The sequence below is a fragment of the Drosophila mojavensis genome, unplaced genomic scaffold, assembly GCF_018153725.1.
Source record: "Drosophila mojavensis isolate 15081-1352.22 unplaced genomic scaffold, ASM1815372v1 contig_36, whole genome shotgun sequence".
Taxonomy (NCBI): domain Eukaryota; kingdom Metazoa; phylum Arthropoda; class Insecta; order Diptera; family Drosophilidae; genus Drosophila; species Drosophila mojavensis.
Window position 1 is genome coordinate 6,810,911 of NW_025318858.1, and position 12,499 is coordinate 6,823,409.

Sequence of the window (12,499 nt, forward strand, 5' to 3'; positions counted from 1 at the left end):
TCCGGCCGCTACCCGCTACCTGCTACCTGCTACCCCTGGCCCACCTGGTGACGTTTTATTAATGCTTTTGGAGTGCTTTCAATGTTTTATCGCGGACTCTACGTTGTCTATCCGGTTACGGTTTACCCCTTTTTGTAGTGCAATGGCTCTTTCGTAATAACTTTTAGTTGGTCATCCCACAAACACACACACACACATACACACACATGTATGTATATAGTATATTATATATGTACTCTATAAATAGCCAGGCACTTCTATTATGATTATGAATTTGACCACCGACTCTTATCTAAATGGGTCTTTTGTTTGGCTTGCAACTAATGGCGTAGGCGTAACCATGTCCCCAATCCACATTTTACACATTCTATTTAATATCCTCGCTTGATTACAGACATTTTGTCCGAGGTACTCGAAAGTTAGCCCCAGAGCTAATTAAGTTGTCACTCCAATAACAACAAATATCGAACATATGTCACACAAACACAGGCATCCTGATGTTATATATAGCTAATACCACTTAGATACTACTTATATTGCTGAGCTATCTTTCAAAACCAATCTATGAAAACATTTAATATGGAAATGTATGTAATAAGTTTTTGATTTGTTTAATGTAAAACCATTTGCATTTTGGTCCGAATTAAGTAGCTGGGCTCACTGAAGTTTTCTTGAAACTTTTATTACATATGATATAAACGATATTCTGTCAGCTGTAACAAATATTAAAGTGACTTGTATTATTAATGTTACAGAATATCTATTGCTTTACAAAGTTTTCTTTTTATGATTTTTTAACAGAATGTCGAGTTTATTTAAAAAAAAAAAAAAAAAGCGTGTTTACGAAGTAATTTTGTGAAAATCCGACTGACCGTATAAATATTTATTATTTCACCTCTATTAAAGCTAGAGCACTTGAAATTTGAAACATTTACCAGTATAGCTTTTCAGCTAAGGTATCTCTAATTTTGGTAGGTAAGCATTTTCTATATTTATTCTTCAAAATTAACAAGGAATAATAGTTAAAAGGAAAAAGAAAAAATTGTTAATACGCTGACGATATTAATTTCTCAGCTGGCAGTATAATAAAATCCAGATAACTTAAAGATAGAGAATAAAGTAATATAGAAAATAATATATATACGAAGTCAAATTTCGATCTCCTTCTATTTCCTGAATCCCAAAAAAAAAAAAAAAAACGTTACATCACCTTTTCACATGAATAATATTTAACCTCTGATAAATGGTAATTTTACTCGACGGCTTTAGCAATTTTTAATGGAAACAGCTGTGTCGTTGTGCATACTAATATGTTTCTCATTACAAATCATTTTTCTTTTCTTAATTCAAGAGATTCCTTATCACATAAAATGTACAGAAAATCACGGAAACCATACATCCACTAAGATATAAGCTCTCTGTTTATTCTAAATTTTCTTGGGACTCGTTAAATGAAAAGCATATTAAATATATATATATATATATATATGGGTATAAGCACACCTAATGTCCAGTATCTAGGTGATACTAAAAAGCTACTGAAATAAATTTTGTCTGCTTACCCTAAAAGTATGCAATCAAAATTAACGAACGTTAATAATAAATTAATAATTATTTTTTGTTAACTTAAAGAGTTGCACGTGCATATGCTTTATAGAATCTCTTCACAAATTAAACTACTTTATAATATAAATATATTATACAATTTGAAATACTTTCTAGCTCGAAACTTTCTATATTTTGTAAACTAGAGTTCATATCATTTAATTAACATTGCAGAGGCAAAAGAGAAAAATAAAGCTTAAATTCTGTATCCTTTTTGCAAATTCTGTGATGACTTAATCATAATAATGAAACGCATGTAAATTGTTTATACATCTAACAAACAAAGAGAAATTGCGAGCATAAAACCTTAACCAGCCTAAAATGCTGTTGATTAAAGCAGTTTTGGCAATGGGTAAATACGAAGTTTTAAAATATATTCATCTGTATTTATATATATATTTAAGTGCAAATAAATGTATGAATAGAAGTCTTGTCAATTGCATAAATTGCTGGCTGCTGAGATTTGAAAATCTGTTAAAATCTTTGAGAATTTGTCTTAAGTGCATGTGTAGGGACATAAATTAGTAAAAACACACATACATACACATGTATATACACGTACACACATACATACACACACACACACACATCGTATATACTCTTTAAAGCATTTGACCAGCTGGCGGCGTTTGGAGGCAAAGCCAAGGCAAATAAGCGAAAGCTTAAAACCAACAACAACAACAACAAGGACAACGACGAAGCGAGACGCTAGCAGGTTTTAACGCCAGCTACAAGACAGGCTAAAGCCCAAGTGAATTTGGCAGCACGAAGAAGACATGAGAGAACGGCTCCACAGCCAGCCATTTTGTTCGCTTGCTGGCAGCTTACTCGCTTACAGTGTGTGTATTTATCTCGCTCTCTCTCTCTCGCTCTCCCCCTTAGTCTTGTATACTGGCTCTTTGGTATGCTGCGATTATGCAACAAGGTGGCATGCGTGTCCAGTTCCAAATGCCATTTTTTGGCAATATGAATTTTTGAACAACATTCGCAGCAAGCTCAGCATTTCCTTAATGCTGCTGCACTTAAGATAGACAAAAAACAGAGCGAGCGAATGAGCAGAGAAGAGCATAGTGAACAGCAAAGAGTGCTAAGCCATACAAGCAGTCGCATGCACACATACAAATGCATGAAAGCATACACACATACATGCATACATACAATTACAAAAATAGCAAAAGCAACTGAAGCTGAAGCAGGCTGCAGAAAACCTAATCCCTGCTTTAGCGCACATTTCACGGCTGCCTTTTTGGTTTCTATCATTTTTAAGCTGCTCCACTCCTCTCTCTCATTCCGTCTCTCCCTCTGTCAGCTGCCTGTACCGATCCCGATTCGCCTACGCACACAACTGTGCCCGGGTGTGTGTGTGTGTGTATAAGCATACTCTCACAGTTTTAGACGCACTTGATAGCGGTCGCGGCTGGGGCCATGTGGCTTTTACCTGCGTCAGTCGCATGTAAATTAAAATTCCTTTTTATTTCCCTTTCAGTCATTATATTTCTTGTGCCGCTCCTTTAAGTATGCCACAATACCCAAACTCTATGAATGCAAATGCACACAGATTCTATTGTGTTGCTTACTTTCATCGATTCGAATCCTGCCTGGAAGCCATTTTGATTGATCATTCGAAAAAAAATAAATAAATAAAGAAAATGCCAAAAACAAATAAGAAACCCCAATAGTCAATTAGCATTCTGGTAGTGAGGCTAGCTCGCACTTTTTTTGGCATTTGTGGTTGGGCAAATGTCATTAAAAAAAACACAAACAAATTGCTTGCCGGACTTGTGTGTGGCAAAATCAATTTTAACGCGCAACTGTTTCCCGTATTGTGATGGGAGTCGATCAACTCGACGGCCAGACACCAAATTTAACAGCTTTAAGGTCATTTTACAGTTAAACAATGTCACAACAGTACATTTCATAACAACAATAACGCACTGGCAGCCAAGTGCTGTATGCCCATGTATATATGTATGTATGCGAGTGTATGCGAGAACATATTTATGTATATTTTTAGTGCACGTACAAATTTGCAACACTGAAAGCAGACAATAAAGCAGAGAGGGAGATGAGAGCATGGAATGAGAGCGAGCGAAAGAGAGAGCTATTATAAGATAGCAAGCGAGTGAGCGAAAAAAGCTGAAAAAGCTTTGAGACCACTCCCCGAAAAGTTCAGGCGACGGCGCAACGTCGACGCACACAAAACAACCAATCCCAGGCATAAATATACAAAAAAAACACACACACACGCAAACAAAACGAAAAACTGAATCGCACACATACACACGCTTACAAGCGCGCGCTTTTATACAGAGACAGATAGAGGCAAAAGCAATGTGTTACAATGCAATTTCCCCGCCAAAGCGAACCGTGTTGTTGTCAGTGTTGTTGTTTTTGTTGGTGTAGTTGATGGGAGACCAACCCAAACTCAATTGTTCAGGCCAAAAGACAAAAAGGCAAGCTTGGAAAACTGGCACAGCCAAAATATGAGCAACAACAAAAACAGCAATAACACACAGAGGGACACACACACATATATACAGATAACCAACAGCACAGGGTGCAGCAGCAGTTTCCAATTGGAAGTGCAGTCTGATTTCTAAGGGTTGGGCTATTGGCGTGATTATGTCAGCAACAGCAGCAACAACAACAACACAGTGAACGTGTGTTTGTGTGTGTGTGCCACCTTCACCCACCACCATCAACAACATATGACTGCAAAGCAAAGCAGCGGTTCGTCAGTTGCTTTCCAAGCGCTGACGCCGCCGCACTTGCTCCACGAGCGCTCGGTCGTCATTCGTGCGCCGCATTTCAAACTGTAAGCTTTGGTAACGGTAAAGCCGTTGTCGTTACATCGCATTTTCGTCGTTGTCGTTGTCGTCGTCGTCGTCGTCGTCGTCATCGTCGCCGTCGGCCAATGGCCATGCGCCATCCTCGCACGGAATGTGTTAAAAACCTAATGCCAAAAATGTGACCATTGCATTGAATGCTGTTAAATGTGTAAACGATGAACGTGCATTTGTATGTGTGTGCGTGTGTAGTTTCTTAAGCAAAGCGTCCTTCAAATATACGTGCATATATATGTATAGCAGTACGATCGTTCTTAACCATCATCTAGCCCATCCCGCATCGCCCAGGCATGGAGCTTTTGAAGCTAATGATGTTCAAAAGTGACTTTCTGTCCAACGGCAAATGTGACGATCGCGTACCGCCCATTAACCTAAGTCAATTGCCCGAGTTTCTATTGTGTAAGTTTTCTAAAACAAAACAACAACGATAACGTTATCAATTAAAATCACAAATGTAAAAGGGAAAAATAAAATATTCCAAAACTTTTTATACCTTTATAATAAATTTATCTTCAACTTCCAAATGCAACAGAAAAATATTCTGTGAAAATTACTCAAGAAACAAAAATCGCGAATAGAGAAAATTAAAGGAAACGGTTTTCTAAATATATACTAAGTGTTTCTAAATACTTTTTAACTGCTTTAATTGATTTCATTTGATAGGCATTAAATCGTTACAAATTGACTTAAGGGAAATAATCCAATCAACCAAAGCAACATAGAATGTTCAAAAATTAGCTCTATTTAGTTAATATATTATACATTGCAAAACACTTATCGGTCTATTTTAATTAGTTCGACATTAACTTCTAAAACCATATAACCAAATTTTTTAATAATCCAAGAGAGAATTATTTATCTAATTTATCTATTTACAATATTAAGAAAGAACTAACTGATAGTATTCATATTATCATATTGTAAACAAATCTTACAGTACATATTTATATAATTAATAAAATAATTCTGATAATATCAATATCCCCATGGGAATTATAAAAGCTGAGATTTAACTGCTTAATGATAGAAATTCTGCAGATTTATTTGCAGTCGATTTTTCTATTATTGGATGCAACGATTTGTTAAGTATAGAGCTGAGTTGTATATTTAATACAATTTTGCTTTAACAAAAGAATATATTTAATTCGAGCTCTAGAAATAAAACAAATCACATGTAATAAATCGTTACCAAGAAGAATCCTATAAGGTGTAAGGCCTTAACATCCTCTCATAAATACCCATATGCTTGATTGTATATGGTGAATAGATGGAAGTCCTCTTTAGATTAATTAACAAAGATTAGATGGAGTGCTATCCCCTTAAGATGAGTTCTCGAAGTGTAGTCAAAAACTGTCCAAGAATCCAAAAGCAGAATGAACACACTGTCGCCATTAAAAAAAAAAAAAAAAAATTAATTGACGATTTCAATAGAAATTAATATTTTCGTATTACTAATTTCGACGATTGCTATGTTGATGGAAATAAATTGTAAAATTTGTCAATTTTATACAATAAATATTATGCTTTTTATGAGTATAGTATGAAAAACATTAAATAAGTAAATTCTTATATTTACTTAAAAGAGATAAAAGAATGAAAAATAAAGCGGTTCGTTCACATAAAAATATTTTATTCAAGGTTCAAGGTACCTTGTGAGGGAATTCCAAACATTAATTTAGAATAATTTAGAAAAAATAGCTAACTAACTTCAATTGCTATATTATTATTTTTAAGTAATTAAGTTAATATTTTAATAGTCAAATCATCATAAGATATAAATAATTACCTCTCCTTCGTTCCGTTAAAAGTCCACTTTTGATCGAGAAAAAGAAGCGCGGGTCGTAGGCGCCCCGATACTTATCCCATTTACATTTGTTTTTCATAATGACAGTTTTTAAATAGACGACAAGTCCAAATTCAAATTACAAACAAATAGCTCAATTAAAATTCATTTCGAATTGATTTACGAGAGAAACTAGCACGAGAGAAGTTAATAGAGAATTTTCCAAAAAAAAAAATAAACAAAACCAAATAAATGGAAATGCAAATCGGTAAATCGAAAAGGCGAAAAGGCGAAACACTAACTAGCCTGCGACACCAATTTAGAATATATACACCTATCATCGATCGAGATACACTATAGACAGATAATATATGATTTCAATTCATATTCATCCACAGCAACGATACCGAAATGTGGCGGCTGCCATGAGCTGATCCTGGATCGCTTTATACTGAAGGTTCTGGAGAGGACTTGGCACGCGAAGTGTTTGCAGTGCAGCGAGTGCCACGCCCAGCTGAACGACAAGTGTTTCGCCCGGAACGGTCAGTTGTTCTGCAAGGAGGACTTCTTCAAGTAAGTAAATTTCTCAAACGGCTGTCGCATCGAGGCCGTCGATGTTTGTTGACCGGTTTAATGAAAATCTCCCGTTGCCCCGTTGCCAATGTTCGGGTCGAACAGACGTTATGGTACGAAGTGTTCCGCTTGTGATATGGGCATACCGCCCACCCAGGTGGTGCGTCGCGCCCAGGACAACGTCTATCATCTGCAGTGCTTCCTGTGCGCCATGTGCTCGCGCACCCTCAACACGGGCGACGAGTTCTATCTGATGGAGGATCGCAAGCTCATCTGCAAGCGCGACTACGAGGAGGCCAAGGCGAAGGGTACGTTCATTCATTCTCTGCCTCACATGCGACGAGTTACTTTACAGTTAGCTCTTGTGCAGGTCTCTACTTGGACGGCTCGCTGGATGGGGATCAGCCCAATAAGCGGCCACGCACCACAATCACAGCCAAGCAGCTAGAGACACTGAAAACCGCATACAATAACAGTCCGAAACCCGCCCGACATGTGAGAGAGCAACTGTCGCAGGACACGGGCCTGGACATGCGAGTGGTGCAAGTGTGGTTTCAGAACAGGTGGGCTAGGTGGTGGGCTGGTAGGTCCAAGAACCAGACCTTACTCACTCGCCATTTTGTCCGTTTTGCAGGCGCGCCAAGGAGAAGCGACTGAAAAAGGATGCAGGACGCACGCGCTGGAGCCAATACTTCCGCTCCATGAAGGGCAACTGCTCGCCGCGCACCGACAAATTCCTCGACAAGGATGAACTGAAAGTGGACTACGACAGCTTCAGTCATCATGGTACGTAGCCCCCACTATGCAAAATCGCAGCAGATATAATTTATTTGGAGCTCCTTTTAGATCTTAGCAACGACAGCTACAGCACCGTCAATTTGGGCCTGGACGAGGGCGCCTCGCCGCACAGCATACGCGGCTCCTATATGCATGGCAGCTCCAGTCCCTCGCAGTATCCGCCGAGCAGTCGCTCGCCCCCAGTTCCGGGCCAAAGTCATACGTTTGGCTCCTATCCGGACAATATTGTCTATACAAATATCGGTAAGCATCTATCTAAAGGTAGAGATAAATAAAATAATGAATAGTTAGATAAATAGACAGAAGAAGTAGATGAGTGGATAGCTGCAAATGATTCTTATATCAATAGGCATAGACAGCGATATAAAATTATATCGATATAGATTTATAGATATACAGAACCTGGGATATATAGGTACTACGTAAATTATGTACACCACAGTTAGAATCATGAAATTCATAAAAAACAATGTACATTTTTATTTGTATATATGTATCCTAAGATATCTAATTGGTTATTAGTTGTCACTGATTTTTGGCATCTTCTTCTGCTCCTTTTTCAGATCATGCAGTTGGTGCTAATTTGCACGCAAGTAAATCGCATCATCGCCTGCACAGTAGCAACAATGTATCGGATCTGAGCAACGATTCCAGTCCCGATCAGGGCTATCCTGATTTTCCGCCTAGTCCCGACTCCTGGCTGGGCGACTCGGGCAGCACCAATAACAATATCAGCAACAATAATAATAATAATACTAGCAACAACAACAATAGCAGCAGCAATGCGAATAGCACTACCAGCAACAACAACAACCATAGCAGTGGGTCGACAACCAATGCGATTGCCGCCGCCAACCCTCCCGCAACGCCTGGCGTACATTACTGATACTCAAAAATCCTTTTGCGTTACTTTGAGATGCAGTCGCGAAGTCTGCTGCTCGCCGCTGCCCAACAACAACAACAACAACAACAGCAGCAGCAGCAGCAGCAGTGACAACAACAGCAAAGCATACTTCGCAGCAGCAGCGCTAGCGACGCCATTTTGAAAGCTCGCCTGTAGCTTGACAGCGGTTAACAGTGCTGAGATACTGGCCAACAGTAGGCTAACAGCGTTGGGCGCCAGAGTAACAACTGAAAAGCTTTATAGTTAACAGCGTGAGCTTTTGTTTCTTCGCTGACTGCATTTACGCATATGCACTACTTTTTTTTACTTTTACTAACGTAACACAATTTGCTCAAGTTTCCGTATTCCATTGAGTTTTTATATATGGAAGATAACGAACATTCATATATGTATCAATGTTCGATGCTTTAAAACAAACTGACCTTGACCGCTTTTGTTTGTACTTTGAACTTTGATATTTTAGTGTAATGTAAATATTGTATATTTGTGTATAGTAAACAAGAAGAACTACATTTTAAATTAAACTAAGTCTGTATAGGGTCATACAAAGATTGGGAGACAGTGCACAACACTTATTAAGCTGAACTCCCAAAACAAGTTATTTATTGCTTTATATAGGAATACATGAATTGCATAGGAGAAATATCAATTACGAAAAAGTGATGTCGTATATACATACATACATATATCTAAAAACAAATAATAAAAACAAATAATAATATACAAAAACAAAAAATTTAAAAACGAAAAAAAAAAAAAAAAACATGAAAAAGATTTCAAGCAAATAGAAATTTCAGCAAAATGCAAACTACGTAAAACAAATGATAACGAATTTTTAAATTTATTGTGTATTACAATAAGTTTAAAAAATTCAAAAAAATGCGATAAATTAATTACTATTTGACATGTAAGAATAAATGATACAATTGTTAAATATTTCGTCTTTTCATATTTTCATATATAAATAGTTGACTTTGAAACTTAGAAGATTTAGGAATCGTGCTGGCTTATGTCTTCGCCTTTTAAATGCGTTTACAAATTTTACAGCAATTAATTGATAGTTTTTTTTCTTTTTCTTACGATTGATAAAGATAAACTCTTTAAATGCATTATTCCTTCCAACAAATATCCCATTTTATTTCAAACTCCAAAAATTTCCTTCGGCCGTTACACTTCATTCACATTCCTTTTTGCTTATAAACGTACTTCCCTATTCTATTTCAAAGTCATGACTCAAATCAATGATCGTTGCCTCCAGATTTTTTCTTTAGACTGCAGCTCTCTCGCTCTGCTCTCACTGGCTCTCTCTGTCTCTCTCTCTCCCTATATCACTGTCATACGCTCTATCTACTATTTCATTCATACCAATTCTGTTCAACAAATATATCTCATTAGCATTGTTTAGCGCGCTCTCTTATCTTTCCGCTTTCTTTGAAATGCACTGCTCTCCGTTCATCTCTCTATCGTACGCTCCTTCTACTATTTGATTCATGGAGAGCGTTCCGCGCCGCCTTGCTGGTGATACATCTGTTCGGAAGCTCTGCCGTTCTGCCGTTGTGCTTTGGTGGCCTGTCTTCTGTTGTTCTCAGTCTCTTTTCTAACGTTCGCGCAACGACATTGACTATCGAGAGAGCTTTTTGCTGCGCAGGGCGCCTTAACTTACTTATTTAGTTGATTGCAATTATATAAAAATGCTTAAATAATGTTTTTCCAACACAATTTTGCAGTTAATAAAAGCTACCATAACATTACGGTGCGTGAGACAATTCAATTTCTATAAAAAACGACCCAAGTCCTCTTTCCAATTTTGTTTTTATTGTTCGTGAGCGCGTATGCGTATTCCTCTCTTTATCTGTGTGCGTGTGTTTGTATGTGTGACAGAAAATGTGCTGCCAAATCAAAATTCAAATGTCGTAAAAAATTCTATTTTTATTTTACAGTAAACTACATACAACAAGCGCAGCCAGAGTCCGTTGTTGTTGTTGTTTTGCTGTGTGTGAGATGCAGATGTGTAATATGTTTTTGTTTTTGTTGCGACGCCAAATTGCATTTGCGGCCGATACGCCGCTCGATCCTTAAACACGACATATCGGATACAACGGCCACAGCCACAGCCACAGTCAAAAGAACTTCCTGTTTTTTAAGTCTTAACCAACTACTAGAGAGACGCATCCGCTCCGTGCGTTTACCAATAATGCAAATTCAATGTATGCCAATATTTCAAGTAATTTTCGTGCTCTCAACAATTGTCGCAGTCACAGGTAACACGGCAAAAGCGTTGCCACATTAGTGCGAAATGCAGTGCAGCTGTTTATTTATGACTCTTCCACTCTCTCTCGCTCTCTCTTCCTCCTTTTCGGCACTCTCTTCTGCAAGCAGATTGTTGTTCGAGCCGGATTTTACTGTTGCGCCAGCAAACACTGCAAATTGAGGAGCATGTCGTCCAATTAGTAAACCAATTGGAGCTACAGCAACAACTCAATCTAGATGGGGAACCCTCTGCAACGAATATATTCGCCGATACAGCGCAAATGCTACAAGTGTCATCGGCTCTGGATATTGACGGCGAATTGGCAACAATTGCGACAACGGAGCGCGACAGCAACATAGAACCCTGGTTCCATGACGAAGAAACAACTACGACAACAGCAACAAAAACAACCATGCCTATCACGACCACGAGGTCAACAGCAATTTCATCCACAACAGTTTCAGCAACTGTAAATACAATGCCCACGGGCGAACCGCCGCCCGATGAGAGCACGCTCCAACTGGCAACAGACGCCGCAATTTCTGAAGCGAGCGAAACGCTGCAAACGACCACAATGATAACGACGACGACGACGAAGAAGAAAACAGATGCAACAACACCAGAAGCAGAAACTGCAACGGCGGGAACAGTAGCAGCAACCACAACAACAGCAACAACAGTGACAACAGCCAGCACGGATGACTTGAGCTTTAAGCTGCCCTGCAGCAATACCTACATGAAGTACTTTTGTCTTAACGGCGGGAATTGCTTTCGCTGGGCAGAGAGCGAAAACGGCTTTAGCTATTGCGTGTGCGCCGTTGGCTTCGTGGGCGAACGCTGCGACTCAAAGACTGAAAACGGTAAGTAGCATCAATAAAACGTTTGGCTACATTGATAAATGTATAAATACTATTTATTTATTTATTATGTTTTGCCATTGCAGGAGTATATGTACCGTTGCGTCCCAGCACACCCGAGCCCCAGCTGAAGACGGCGCACATCGTTTTCTCTTTCCCCATGCTCATGTTGCTCTCCACGATTTACGTGCTCTTCGGTGCGGTGTTTATGCTGCGCAATGTGTCCGCGCAACGACGAAAGCAACAACAGTTGCACTTGCACAAGCAGCGCTTTTTCGTCAGCTGTTAAAAAGAGCTGTTAAGACAGAAACGGCCGGGCTGCCAACTTGTTTATCGCTCTTTCAATTTTGTTTTTGTGGTTCGCTAAGGGAACCAACATTTGACGCGATTTAAATTATGGAAACGGATTTTTGTTTCACCACTTTGCTATAAATGCCACTTGAAGCATTTTTCCTTTATCTTCTATGATTCATTCTTTCTTTACGTTGCGCAACGCTTTAATTTATTTAATTACATTATAATTGTTTTCGTAAATTCTTTGTATTTAGTTGCAAAAAAGAGCGCTCTTTTCTTTAGAAGCTTCAATTTAAGCTTAGTAGATTTTGTTTTGTAGTAACATTTTGTTACGCTATTTAGTATGTAGCTAATATTTAAACTTTAGCGTTTATCACTGTTATTATTGATAATTATTTTTTCTTTCATTCTTTTGTAACACTTTGTTACGCAACACAAAAAATCGAACAAATATTGTAAATTAACAAATACGTTTTGTAATGCATTAAAAACTTCGGGACTCAAAAATTTATAAAACTTTAAATCTGACTTGTTTACTTTTTACTCTTTATATATAAATATCGATTTGTATATATGTATGAGTGTATA

At 38.1% G+C, this 12,499-nt stretch overlaps 2 protein-coding genes across 5 annotated transcripts in view; both read left to right on the plus strand.

Annotated features, from left to right (window-relative positions):
- The window catches only part of LOC6576179 (LIM/homeobox protein Lhx3), a 33,924-nt gene extending 24,481 nt beyond the window's left edge, over positions 1-9,443 (plus strand). Inside the window, exons 1-7 of one of the 4 annotated variants that reach the window (XM_032729266.2) lie at positions 4,357-4,850; positions 6,633-6,807; positions 6,904-7,115; positions 7,178-7,370; positions 7,442-7,593; positions 7,654-7,848; positions 8,169-9,443. In XM_032729266.2, coding sequence (XP_032585157.1) covers positions 4,742-4,850; positions 6,633-6,807; positions 6,904-7,115; positions 7,178-7,370; positions 7,442-7,593; positions 7,654-7,848; positions 8,169-8,491 — 1,359 coding nt within the window. In that variant the 5' untranslated portion in view covers positions 4,357-4,741 and the 3' untranslated portion in view covers positions 8,492-9,443. Of the gene's footprint in view, positions 1-4,356; positions 4,851-6,477; positions 6,503-6,632; positions 6,808-6,903; positions 7,116-7,177; positions 7,371-7,441; positions 7,594-7,653; positions 7,849-8,168 lie in introns of those variants that run through there. The other 3 variants (XM_002002142.4, XM_032729267.2, XM_032729265.2) reach the window with 3 other exon arrangements.
- Positions 9,444-10,093: 650 nt separating this feature from the next.
- LOC6576180 (protein gurken) lies at positions 10,094-12,434 on the plus strand. Its single transcript, XM_002002143.4, has 4 exons — positions 10,094-10,262; positions 10,450-10,770; positions 10,889-11,620; positions 11,704-12,434. The coding sequence occupies exons 2-4, from the start codon at positions 10,704-10,706 to the stop codon at positions 11,904-11,906; spliced, it is 1,002 nt and encodes a 333-aa protein (XP_002002179.1). The 5' UTR covers positions 10,094-10,262; positions 10,450-10,703; the 3' UTR covers positions 11,907-12,434.
- Positions 12,435-12,499: the final 65 nt, after the last annotated feature.

Excerpts from the sequence above, each read along its gene's own strand:
- LOC6576180 (XM_002002143.4), top strand. The coding sequence starts at position 10,704 with ATGCAAATTCAATGTATGCCAATATTTCAAGTAATTTTCGTGCTCTCA. Across the intron at positions 10,771-10,888 it reads AACAATTGTCGCAGTCACAG|ATTGTTGTTCGAGCCGGATT; the intron begins GTAACACGGCAA and ends TTCTGCAAGCAG. Across the intron at positions 11,621-11,703 it reads CGACTCAAAGACTGAAAACG|GAGTATATGTACCGTTGCGT; the intron begins GTAAGTAGCATC and ends TTGCCATTGCAG.